Raw genomic sequence first — 14,178 nt, 5'->3', positions numbered from 1 at the left:
GTGCATCGTCTTGGTGAAACAGTGGTTTTTTCTTCGACAAATGAGATCGTTTTTCCTTGATTTTTGCATTCCAACGATCCAACAACTCAATGTAGTATTCGCTATTGTTTGTCTCTCCCTTTTGGAGATTCTCATGCATAATTGTAAACATACTGCCTTTTGATATCTGTACGAACTTAGCTATCTCACGTTATTTCAATTTACGACCAATTTGTGGAGTTTTTTTTATGTTTTCTGGAGTAACCACCTCAATTGGACGACCAGAACGTTCACCATCATCGGTGTTTGTACGACTACGTTCAAATTCGACAAACCAATAACAAATGGTTTTTAGATGGCGCAAAATTCGAAAAACACTTTTGAAGCAATTACTGAGCTTGTACATTTTTTTTTCATCCAGAAGCGATGATAAATTAACACACGAAATTGTTTTGAAAATAACAAAAGTAGCTTCACTTAAAAGGCTGTCACTTTTTTCTGACTAATCTAAATGTCATGAGATTTTACACATAGTCTTTTGAAAGTTGATACATCATAAAGGTCATGTGGATTTGACAATGGCAGCGCCATCTGTGTGTCAGTCACAAGACTTATTGAGTGATGTTATAAGTGCAATCAGTTACAAATTAGCTGTAAGTAATGTCAATAATAAATTAGATTCATTTTACAATTTCTAGTTGAATGTATTCATCAGTCGTGGACAAGTTTAAATATTATGTACAATCTATTATTTTACCGATGTTGTGAAAGGTGAGCACTAAATAAATATATTATTTTCCATGTGCAAGTATTGTATTGATACTGATTATATCGATAGTTTAACCCAAGTGATGAAATAGAAAATCAAAGAATATATTGTAGTTGAACAAACTAAAAATCCGCTTGAAAATGTTCTCAACAGCTATAACGTTCAAAATTTATTACTATTCTTAATCACAATAGTAGATCTCAAAGATTAAAGAGTATTTGATAATGTTTAGTGTCGAAAAAGAAAATGATTATCCTATAATTTATATTTTAACAATCTTGGCAGAACAAAAATGGTTGTAAGACAACTTCTATGAAAAAAAAACACTGCTTAACAATTCATTAGGCAATGAGATAAGATCTTTTCTCATTTTATTTGTCGATTGTGAATAGGAATAGATGAATTACTTTATGTGAGGAATATCCTTGATTCACTACTATTTTTAATCATTAGACAATTTTAAATTCCTGTCAAAGCTGTAGAATATCTCATTACAAAGTGAATATTTAAAATTATTGAAAAACTATCTCATTACACGGTAGCGAACTTATATGCGCAATCAACGAATTCTTTAAGGTGAGTACCTCCAATATAGTTTATATTTTTTTTACTGATACTCTTATCACAAGTAGTGTTAATAAAAGCGAATATCGAAGTACATGAGCTGATGAAATTATATATTTCGCCCCCTTATTTTCCATACGAAGGGGAGTTAAATAACATATATCATTTATCTACTACCATTTTATAAATCCAGAGCATTTTCAGAGAATTTCAGATTTTTTAATGGATATACTTTTGAGAGTAAGTAATTCTCCACTAAATTTTGAGAATGAATATTCAACATCGATTTTTTAAGTAACATACGATTTTAACAATCTATTGGAAAGAGTACAAGCATCGTGACTCCATTAATTCATAGGATTAAATTTTCATTATTCAAACTATTCATTGGAAACTTATGTAATTCGCCCTTCAACCGTCACAGGAGCGTACAATATAATTTGTATTGCAATTTAAATATGTCACAATTAAGCAAATCGATTTTTTTTACGATATTTATTGTCTTAATATGGAATTGTGTGGTAATAAAAATACAATACGTAAAAATAATAAATTGTATGTTTTATTCAGAAAAACGGTAAATCTCAAATTTTATACACTTATACGTAACTGCTATATTTTATTTTTAGCACTAGTTCCAAAAATACACAATTTGCATGCATAATATGAATAGTCATCCAAAATAGAAAGAAAAACACTAGAATGTTTTTATGAAGTATCGAAGTCCACCCATTTTACTTAACTTCCATAATCCTTTCAACAACATAGTCTGTAATTCCTTCTAATATCCAAATTTTTCTTCTTTTTCAATGACTATTTGTCCAATCTTTTGATACTTTTAATGAACAATATACGTGTTAAAACAATCTAAGGTATTTGCCCACTAATCAGTTCCGTCGAATACTTCTACCAATAACTACGTGACGATCTATTATATCCATAGTGTGCTTATGATTGATGTTTAGATGATGTCAGCTTTTGCTGTGTTGGTAGAAATGCGATAAGATGCGGTAGTTGAAGCAAACTGCTTTTTTATAGTTATAGTAGGTTTAACATCTACTCTACTAAAAACCAATAGTAGATACACTTTGGTAGAATGTAATTGTTCAAGTTGTAGAGTGATGAAATTGAAGAATAGGTTGTAATTGATTTAAATGACTTTGGTACTAATGTACTGAGGATAAAACATATTCCGATAATAGAGTGTGAATTCAGTGGCTTCCTTTTATTTTGCTCTACTAGCATTTTTTACAATGACTAGACTATCCTTTAGCTCTGGTTGTCATCTTTTTCTTCGAGAATACCAGTTTTCGACTTAAGATTAGAGAAAGTTTGCGAATATTTACCCTTCCAGAGAGTATTGCAGCATACTTTGTTGTTTTAAAGCGTAATATAGTGAAATTTTTCATTACTTGGTAATGCCCGCTTTATTTGGAATCTATAACAATTATTACAATAAGCAAATTAGGTGACATTTTCTCTTACAGCTATAATTAATAACTAAATAACTAGATCAATTATATTTGGCTATTGGAAACACACTAATAATCGTTAAAACCTTCGTAATAAATATGCTTTTTGAGTCTACGCTGATCTGTTGGTTGCACCATTAGGTTAGATACAAGTCTGTTTGGATTTTATAACTTATGGATAAGTTTTTATTTCCGCTTCAACCGTTGAAACATGGAGGTCATGAGTTACGACAAAGTTTGGCACAAACTATGGACCATCTACGATAATTCGTAGGGCCTTCGATTGGGATCGCTCTAGGATTTCAATATTGTATTTGGCTGCCTATCCCCGCAATGGGACTCCGTAAGTCCATATGGGCTTAGGGATTGCTATATAGATCAGTACTTTGTTTAAAAAAAATAATTGGGATTTCCTACCTATTAGCCAGTATAAATCCTTTAGTTTCAAACCCAATTGTTTGCGTTTGGTGAATATATGCTAATAGCTTGTCCAGGTGTATTCCAAGATATTTGAAATCATCATGGGCATTTGTCTTTGCGGTTGGTTAAGAGGAAAATTCTTCAGCCATTTTTCTGTCTTGTCGAGATGGAGCTGTAACGTATTTGATGCATTTAAAGATTTCTGTGTGATGCTAGTATGCCGGTGTCATCTGCAAATGTAGCTGCTAATACATCATTGTTAGTTGGTAGATCTGCCGTGAAGATGAGGTGAAGCAGCAGTTCTAGGACACTGCTTTCAGGAACTTCGGCGTTTATTTTGTAAAGTGGTGCTTGTTCATTAAGTTAGTTAACAAAGAAATAGCAATCGTGGAGTTAGGAATGATGGATTTGGTAGTAATATAAATAAGAGGCCTTTACTTGGTAAATGAAATTAAAATTATCCATCTTTGATTTTCTATTAGTGTTAGCTCCAAAAATAATAGATGCTCGAAATACTTCTATACTTTTTTGTGATGATTCATCTTGATTTTAGGTCTCTTTTCATTTAAAACCAATTTTAAATAAATGGTAAAAATTTAAACTACTTTGGTCTTTATCAGAATTTATATTGGACACTGTATATTCAATGATCAATATAATATGTAAAAAAACAAATATTGCTGGAAGTACTTTTCTTGATGAAATATTTCCAATTCAAAACAATTTATTTATGCATTTAGTCTTTCGTAACCGAATGGTTCTAATATGTTTTATATTTTGCTAGAAGTAATAATTATATTTAATGAATAACGCGCAACTGTGAAAGCAATTTACTTCCGAAATAACCCTAAAGATATTATTTTTAAATTAGCCCATGGAATAACAGACTTCTGTGCTAGTTTGAAAATAGATTTTAGTCATAAATCATTGATTGATATATTTTGGGTGCGTTAGATGTGAAAGCTACAGCTTCTGTTTTCTAAAACCGAACTATGTTTTGATTTGAAATAATATTACACAATTTATGAGAAATAACCTTCTAAATAAAATAAATAAAACTTCGTTACTTTAAAGTTATACACTGCCAATTGGCAAGAATTGATTGAATTAGTTCTTTCAGTCAATTATTTCCGGAAAAATATTTCAAACGCGTCTTTCAAAAAAAAATAAATAATTGCTTATTTGTGTTTCGTTTATAGTTGTTATTATTTAATTTGCTCCGAACACGCTTATCTTTAATATTCAAAATTACGTCACTCTATGATATTTCTTTATAAATGCATTTTCTAAAAAATATAGTCACGACAAATCGTAAACGTCTTTCTATAACTCAAACAAATATATCCCTGTCTTTTCGATACGACAGCATGACCTAAATTCAAAAGCTAAAAGACACGTCATCCTTGTCTGCGTGATTTAAGTAAATATTGTCGATTTTCGTGAATATACACCGTTAACTTGACGTTTCAGAACTTGAAAGATTAACTTAAGCTCATAAACTTATATAATATATACATTTAATCATAAGCTAAATAAATATTTAGATAGAGAAAATTCCAAAATGGTCGATTTTTGAATACAACTTTATATATAGTAAATATAATCTGTGATACGAGGTGAGCAAACTTTGAGTTACGGCATCAACAACTGTTTTTATATTGGAACCATTTCTTTAAGTGCGAGGCCGTGGGCGAGGGCCTAATTCGCTCAGGTCTAGCTACGCCAATGATAATATCAATATGGTATCTAATGGTTTTTATGAATTCTCCCTTTTCCTCTCAACTTATTTCCTCAATACAGCCGATGTAATTACTAAATATCACGTTCTATATTTCATTCACTATAAGTTTCATGTTAGAATTGCAGTGGTTAAGACAATTGCAGCGTAAAAACGCCTTTCATCTTGAAATTATGTTGACTGCAAATTGTATTGGGGAATAGTTTATTATGATTCTGTAGTAACCAAACAGGTCTTGCATTTATTTCTGATGAAGAGCTTTGTTTTTCAAAATCTTAGTTTGCTCTTTCGACAGAACCTTGAGTTTCGACAGACAATACCCAACTATGATTGCATGCCTACAATATTTTACTTTATATTTCAATTAAACTCAGTACAATTAATGTGCTTCAATACCACCCTCTTTATAGAAACGATTATTTTATTTTGGCGTTGTTTACACAAGCAATCAAAATTGATGGGCTCAAGTGAAATAATTTTATGCTTAATATTTTTTTAATAATTCTGTTGTAGCCGTGAATTATCATTTTTACCATATTTGTGTGTATTATATGTCAAACGTTGACAAGCATTGGTAATCCAAAATCGTTGTCTGCTTTATTTTCTCTTGTTCATCTTTTATCTTGTTAAAAAATGAAAAATACTTGTTTCTCGTGAATAAATGAACATATTTCCTCCTCTAGGCTTATTTAGAGATATGAATATAATTTTCCTGATAAGATCTTCCATTTTTATAAAGAAATAGCTCAAATTATTACATCACTATATAAGGTGTCCCACGACGAGTTAAAACTATCTGTATATAGCAGAATATTTATAGTAAAATCATGAACAGTTCTACGTTTGGCTTTTCGGATACGATCTGAATTTGAAGCTATATGGTTCATTTGAAGCAAAGTTATCGGGTCAAAGTAAAATTTAGACCACACCTGCATCTCTAAAAATTTACAGAAAACATTTAATATCTGGATAAAGGTGAGGTTTAGGTATAGGAAAATATACATGAATTTGTCTTATTTTTACCACTGAATACATTAAAATAGAAAAAACCGGGTGGTTCTATTTAAAAAATAAAGAAATTGGATATTTATGAAGTTAAACTTTGAACACTTTTTATACACACCCTGTATAAAATGAAAAATGTTTCAACATAGATTCAAATAAGTCTAACCGAATAGAAACCATTTACATATCTCTAAGAGTATCCTCGTAAAAAATAATTTATAAGGATCTGCAAAGGTCAAATTTTTTCCAAAAAGTTAACTCAAAAAGTATGCAGTTTTCGAAAAAAGTTTTTAGACAAAAGTATACTAAAATGTTACGTAGATTTCAGAAATGTATTAATATACATGGTATTCCATTTAAAATAATAAAGTTTACGCTGCATGTTCCATAATCAACAGCATACATTCTCCGTATCTACCTTTTGTGGAAATAACCAAGTTTTATTGTTTCCTATAACAAATTAAACTAATATAATAAATATCAATTGCATTATTTCAAAGGCATCCAAGTATATTAAACGTAACATCTTGTTTTAGAAGTGTTTTATTTCAAATTGCCAGATTCGCAATTTTTTATCAGATTATGATTTTTTAACAAAATTTCATTATATATAAATACGTTTATAAAAAGTCACGGTACCGATAAAACTTGTTAGAACTAACACCTCGGGAAAATTACAAAATTATGTATGCAGACAAAATTGCAGTGCAAGTTGAAACTCAATTATTTTTAATTGCAAAACTGCATCCAGTGTTACTACGTTAGCGTTAAGTATATAAAGAATAACTAGGCACTGTTTATATACCCTGCATTATCTAAATGTAGAAATCTGTGATAACCTAATAAGAGAATATATTCTATAAAGTTTGATAATAACACATCTAAGTGTATTCTTTTTTATTTTAAAGTTGCCATTGTTTATTTGGTATTAAAAGAATTTCATGTTTCGTTAGTGGTAGAGCAAGTGATGTGAAACATATTGGCTTCACTGTATTAGTTATTGTTAATGATAGAGGCGCTTCTAAAGTATTTTTTTATTTCAATAAAAAAACCATGTTCCAAATTTCATATATTTGGTAAATTATTCCATATGATATACTAAGAAAACTATATATTTCAATATAACTAGAAGGGTGTATAAATGAAAAAGTCCGAAAGGACACCGTGGGTATAATTAAAGGTTTTATTCAAACGTCACTATAGTCTTGAGCACAACTATCTCATTGTTTAACGAGCCGAAGAGTTTCCTGTTCCCAAAAAGTCCTGTTGCCATGATAAGCCAGTCCTTTACTGTTTCATTTAGTCTATCGCCCGAGTTGCAGCGTTTCACTTTGAGATCTTTTTCAGCGGATCAAAGTTATGGAAGACACAGTCGATATGCCAAGGCTGTAGAGCCGATACTCAAGCTGCTCTTACTTGAACTTGATCAGTATATTCTGTGTGACCCTGAAGACGCGTGGATTTGCGGTATCGCGGATTACTGCCTGCATGAGCAGCTCAGACCGTTTGAATTTGATGGAATTGCGTATTGTTTTTTGTTTGCCTACCTTAAAGAATTCGATTGCTGCAGCTGGACCGAACATAGAACTGCTTGCTTGTCTTTTGCGTACAGCGTCCACGGATATCATATTTACGTCCTTAGATGTTTGAATACATTATGACGAAAAGGCGTATTCAAATTTCAATCGGTTGTTGAGACATTTCATAATTTTTCATTCGAACATAGGAAGGATCGAAAGAGTTTTTGAACAAATTTGTGTAACATATAGAATAAAATATGTTTCTGTTCTTGGAATATAAAAAACTGCAGAGTTGTGGAGTCAAAAAAAACGTGATGGTTAATTTACTGTTTTTTTTATAACATCTATTACTCTAATTATCAAGTTGAAGATATTGATGACAGATAAATGGATCTTTGTTACACATGATGCAAGTGATGGAAAAGATTATTGTCGATACCGAAAAAATTTAGAGAATCCAGGAAATGCTAGAAATTGTGATGTAAGGAATATTACTATCAATTAGCTTTTTTTTAAAATTTGAATAATAATAAGGATAACTTTAAAAAAGTACACAATGATATATGTAAACAGAAGTTGTAGTCTGTACTTATTTATTCAAACACACACGTAAATATTTTCTTGTAAGTGATAGCTATTAGTAAACCGCAGGAAGATTGGCACAAACCTTGATGATGTCCGTTGCCGCGTAGTAGTTCTCAGTTATAATTGTTCCGTTTTGGGGTAGTGTCCCATTTTGTACGTCATATGTTGGAGGTCGAGAAGATGGTGGAGGCGGGGGTGTCATATTGTAGAAAGCTGTCGTCGAAGGCGTTTGCGTCGTATATTTCATTTCCTCCGGAAAACTGTTGACGCTTGTGAAATCTGAGAAAAAACAGGAAAAATGAGATCATATTCGTTTTAATTGACTCACAAAGATGTATTCCAAAAAATATTATTTTAAATTATTCCCCGACATTAAACAAAATCAACAAAATTATTTCAGTATGTCAAATATAAATATATTTTTGAATACATAAATAAATAATTTCAACCAATAAGAAGAGGCAGTCAATAATGTTTGAACAATCATTTTCAGAAACCCACAATTACCTGCCGTTCGAAAAGACAAGTCAGTCTCGCCGTACAATTCTTAACGCTCATGGAAGTTTTGTTTATTTATCGAAATATAGTTTTATGCTGAATATGCTGAATACATTGTTCACACCAATACTCACAATTACACTGCCTGACGCGGGTTTGGATAACCAAGTTGTCGTCTTCAGAGACTGAAGGTAAACTAAAATCTAATGACTGGACTTGCCTGTTTTTTACTAAATTTTTCCACCAATAAACCTACTTCCGCGGAAATAAATTCCAGCGCCCCTTTATCCCTATTTAAATTACTTTTAAATAGAGCAATTATGACTAGTACTCGATTTTCCGCTCCGTCCATATTTTAAATGTGCTCTTTATGCCGGACAATAACGGATCTCTTAGTCTGCCCAATATACGTTCCGTCACAATCACCACTAATTCCATATATACATTAAAACTTTCGTTGGGTAATCCTAATGATTATTGTTACACGTATCCAATAATAAATTGTTGGATGCATTTGAAAACATTGAAATTACTAAATGTAAGAGTAGCTTAAATAGAGACAAAGGATCAATTCCTTACAGCCCACTATAGTTTAGTAGTGAAGTAATAAATATTCCCGCCAAGGACGTTATTCCCACTGGGAATTTATTTTCGCGGGAGAAGGTTTATTGGTGGTAAAATTTAGTATAAAACTGGTAAGTCAAGTCATTAGTTTTAGTTTACCTTCAGTATTTGAAGACGATAACTTTGTTATCGAAACGCATTTACAGTGTATTCAGTATGAATATTACCAGCGGTTCCAGAAATTTCAACTTTTTTTATCAATATAGTTTTTTTAATTGCTTATATATTTGCACCTATTTTTTTAACATGAAATTAATTTGATTGTTCCCATTATTGTCTTAATCACTTTTAAAACGAAGCATTTTAGACTATCTATAATACTGAAGTGAAATCATTTCTTTTGAAAATAACAAGTTGACAATTTTCTTTTTAATAGAAAAAATTATTAGTCTAACCTTGTTAGTGGAGTTCACAGAAATATTGGAGCATCAGAAGAAATGTTGAAGTAAAATAGATGCTGCTTTTAAGATGACACTCTTGAGTAATACTTTGAAACATTGAATTGTCACAGTGAACCTTTTTAGAGTCACAAATTGAATGTACTTTCAACTCTCAAAGTTCTTGAAAAATACTTGGAATTTACATCCAGCAGCATATATATTTAGGTTCGAATATTTTTAAGGTGAAGTTTCTCTTCGAAGACTCACACAATGAGGCAGAAAGATATTGGAATAAAATAAAAACGCTAGATTTAATGGATCTTATGAAAACTCAACGATAAATATAGGAAGATTTGTTACCATTGTTTTTCATTTTAATTTCCCTTGATTTGATACTGATATTCATACTGAATACACTGTATTCAGTCTCTGAAGACGATAACTTGGTTATCGAAACGCGCGTCAGACAATGTTGCAATGTTGTTGCACTTTCATTAAATTTTTATCGAACGATTAAATCTTATCAAACATAGAATAACCCTAATGACGTAAGGTATTAATTTAAATGAATTTTATTAATTTCGTATAAGCTGATAAAGAAGAGGAGTTGAGATTTTTTATGATCCACAAGATATCCTTCCTGAGGGACTATACATTTGTTAGAAATGTGTTAAACCTTCTCAAGACTCACCTTGTACATTTTTTTTTTGAAAATAGACACGTTTTAGACATAATTTATATTAAATGCCACTCTCTTGTTCATTGTCAGTTATGGTTTCGAAATAAAATTTCATACTGACAGACATTTTGCATCAAAGATTCTCTTATTCGAATCATAAATGTCACAATAAGTATACTGATATATCTACGAATAATATATTTTGCATGAACATATTCGTAAATTCTCTCAAGTTTGCATAAACGAAAACCACTCTCACATCTCGAAAAACAAGCGACTGTTCATAAGAGACATATTGGACGTGACGCCATATTACTCGTAGCTACAGGTTGCCAACGTTTATGTTGAGATTCTCAGGCTCCCTCCGTGCTTAATTAACTGCTACAGAAATTTTGCAGAATGGACGGCTTCTAATCGGATATGTCTCACGAAGCTGAAATAATTTTGTGAAGGTTCGTTAGAAGTAAAATGAATTTTATTGAAGAATTATGATGAATGAGCAAAGTATTTTCAAAACCAACTGTAGTTGTTTTTACTTAATGATGGACCACGTTTCCAATAATATTTAATAATATTTAGGAAAAGCGGTGAAAATTTTAGGACCAATTGTTATTTATTTAGCTCTACTTGATCGTTATTTATTAATAATTATAGGAATGAATACAGTTTTTCCTTCGTATTTTCCGCTGAAAATCATGACATTTTTGTGCAAGACCTTGACATTTAGTCTGGCACCATTATATAATTTTGGCGATTTGAATTTCGTAACATCATTGGAATGCCAATCTTGAGTAGAAGAACATGAGGAGGTATCTCTAGTGGATTAAGAGTATGTGAGAACTCAACAGTAAAGTGGACATACTTTGTCCATCGATTCATACCTTATTTACACATTTGGCTGTTTCTCCAGCTAAATGTTAGTACAGTTGACTTGTTCATTTGTTGATATGACAATGGCATGAACTACAATTGTCGCCAGCTTTGTCAATATTCGAGTATATTTTGTGAGTTGAGGTGATTGAATCTGGGATAGTTTCATAATTATTATAGAACACCTTCATTCTTCTATCTTCTTCAGAAATTCAGCCATCACCTATGTCAATCAATATATTAAATAACTCTTCTGCTTTTGAGTTGGGCTGAAGATGGACACGCATATAAATTGAGACATAACTTGAAGGCAGAGTGAGCTGCTTCACCTCCGTCTATCATAGACACAGTAATTCCTGAGGAAGGAACGTTTTTCCAGAGCCGCCTGGAGCATCAAGAAAATACAAATAGCCAGGATCAGATAAAATAGAATTTAAAATTTTATTGTTGACTTTTTTCTGCTCTACGATTTGATTTAGGAACATCTTCGGCTATAATTTTAGTTAAATATGTGTCGTGTTTGTCATCACACCGTAATTTTTAACTAATTGATTAAAAATTGTGGTGTGATGAATTTTGTTATATCTTCTAAAAAATATTAGATCCGTCAACTTCAAAATTCAATATTCAAATTGACGCTTGATTGAAATATTAAGCTCGGAATATATTAGAGTTAGTACACATTGCCACTACGAAATCGATAGTATATATATATATATATATATATATATATATATACTAATTTCTTATTTTTCAAACCTTGTGATATGTTCCTAAATCATCTTGATTTTAAGTCTCTTCTGATTTGAAATTAGTTTTTTTCCTCTTTATATATATAATTCTTCTGTACTTGTGTTGACAGTGAACGGATTTGAATGAATTTTTTTTGTATGTGTTCAAGTGGATTCGAGGATGGTTTAGATTCACAAATAAGCCCGGCAGATGGCACTGCCGTCGATACCTAGGTTATTTATCTATACTGCAAGTAAATGACTTGTTTGAATATTTGTGTATGCATTTATGCATCCATTTCATTCATTTTGTGTATGTATTCATTCGACATTTTAGTTTGAGTGTATCATATTAAGTGTGTTTCGTTATTTTGACATTTAAATTGTTTTGTACGGCGTCTTTTGATATTTCAGGTGCCGCATTTCAGTGAATATTACGTGTATTATATTCACATATAAATTACGTACATAAAACAATGCAACGTCTTCGTGGACGAAGAGGAAATATTGGTCGACGGACTCGGAATTCACAATTACTCCAAAACCGTCGCTTAAATAGATCGGCAGAAGACAATGAAAATGTAAGAAACAATGCTGTAATCAGATGTGCTAATGAAAGTCAAGAGCGACGCAACGAACGGCTTCGAACGAGATCATAACTGGCCCGTCAACGAGTCACCGATACGTTCATAACACGTGAAAAACAGCGTTTGCAAGTGTATGGCGTATTGACACGTGCATCATTTCTTCGCCTTGCGTTTGAATATGAGTCGGACATCGACTATTCGTCACATTCAGAAATTGTATTTGGTACCATGAACAAACAATGCCAACACTGTCATGCACTCAAATACAAAGGTGAATCGGTCGGTTTCTGCAGCGTATCAAAAAAAGTTATATTGCTACCATCGAATTCTCCGCCAGAACCATTGAAAGCACTATCGGCTGGAGCTACATCCCAATCTAAATTGTTTTTACGTAAAATCTGCAAATTCAATTCGTGCTTCGAAATGACATCATTTGGAGCAACAAAAATCATTCAGAATGAGGATGGTCGCAATTTTTAATCAACGTTTAAGATTCAGGGCCAAGTGTATCATCAAATTGGTTCTTCAATACCGATGCCTCATAACAATCCAAGATTTCTGCAAATTTACTGTATGGGTGATGATGAGCAGCAAATAAACGCACGTTGCCTGTACAACCATATCGAGCAGATGGAGAAGCGAGAAATTATAGGTATTTTGGAACCGTTTTTACAGAATCACAACCAGTTAGTACAGTTGTTCAATACCGTTTCAAACAGATTACAAAACGACAAATATACAGACTAAAAAAATTGTTCATCAACTCGCATTAAGATAAAATTAAATCGAATCGAAATGTTATTATCATTATAATAGCTTTGTATAATCAGAAAAAAGTAATACAGATGTCTACTTTAGGTATACATTTATCACCGACAAAACATAAAGCCCATTTATATTGCTACAAATATTTTGACTTTTTAACAATCTTTTCTTGGCAAATAAACGAAAGGAGCTCTCCTGTGTGGGGCACGTCAGTATAAACAATATGGCACATGATGTTGCGTCTATTTATGTATTCAGTTGAATGTAAATCATAAAAGCTTCATGTGCGTTATACGAGAAAAGCTGGAAATTCCAATTTAATGGGAATCCGTGTTAGATGAGCCGAGAAAAATGCCGACCATCACTCAAGGTCTGACGAACGAAAATACAACATGTACTGGAACGAGAAGCAATTTCAGTATATAGTTACAGATTTTTCTTTATGTATCTTCACCTTTGTTTGGAAAGTAACAATTGAAATTAACGCACTATTCAATATGTTCAATATATTTTGAATAAATTCATTAAATGAATTAAACTTTTGGGTTAAATATAATATTCTCGTTATTCAGATATAATACTATTTATGAGTATTGATACATGAAAACAATTCATTGCTTATTCAAAATTCGTTAAGATTATCAGACTAAATTATACTTTACTAAAACCCATATAGTTATAGCAAATAAACAACTAGTCGTAGTACGGTCTGAAACAAAAACAACTCTCCTTTATAAACTAAGACTAATTACAGAACATAGAAACACAAATTGCGAGCGCAGAACATTTGCATGGACAGATAAAGAAATACAAGCAGGAAGCAGCTGAAGAATCTCTAGGATACTAAAAGATACAGAATACAACAAATCCGGAATGGTATACAAAAACAATGAACGAGCTGATACAAAAGAATAAGAAAGCCTATAGTATACGAGGTCTGGTTATTAAATAACGAGACTGCTGATGGAAAAGAGAACACAATTTCAATTACG

General features: G+C 31.6%; 1 protein-coding gene across 1 annotated transcript in view; it reads right to left on the bottom strand.

Annotated features, from left to right (window-relative positions):
- The window catches only part of LOC130441137 (discoidin domain-containing receptor 2-like), a 442,354-nt gene that overhangs the window by 57,753 nt on the left and 370,423 nt on the right, over positions 1-14,178 (bottom strand). The window contains exon 11 of the mRNA XM_056774687.1: positions 8,135-8,331. Within this exon, the coding sequence (XP_056630665.1) occupies positions 8,135-8,331 (197 nt within the window). The remainder of the gene's footprint in view (positions 1-8,134; positions 8,332-14,178) is intronic.

The sequence above is a fragment of the Diorhabda sublineata genome, chromosome 3 (genome assembly GCF_026230105.1).
Source record: "Diorhabda sublineata isolate icDioSubl1.1 chromosome 3, icDioSubl1.1, whole genome shotgun sequence".
Classification (NCBI taxonomy): domain Eukaryota; kingdom Metazoa; phylum Arthropoda; class Insecta; order Coleoptera; family Chrysomelidae; genus Diorhabda; species Diorhabda sublineata.
This window is presented reverse-complemented; position numbering and strand designations above follow the sequence as displayed.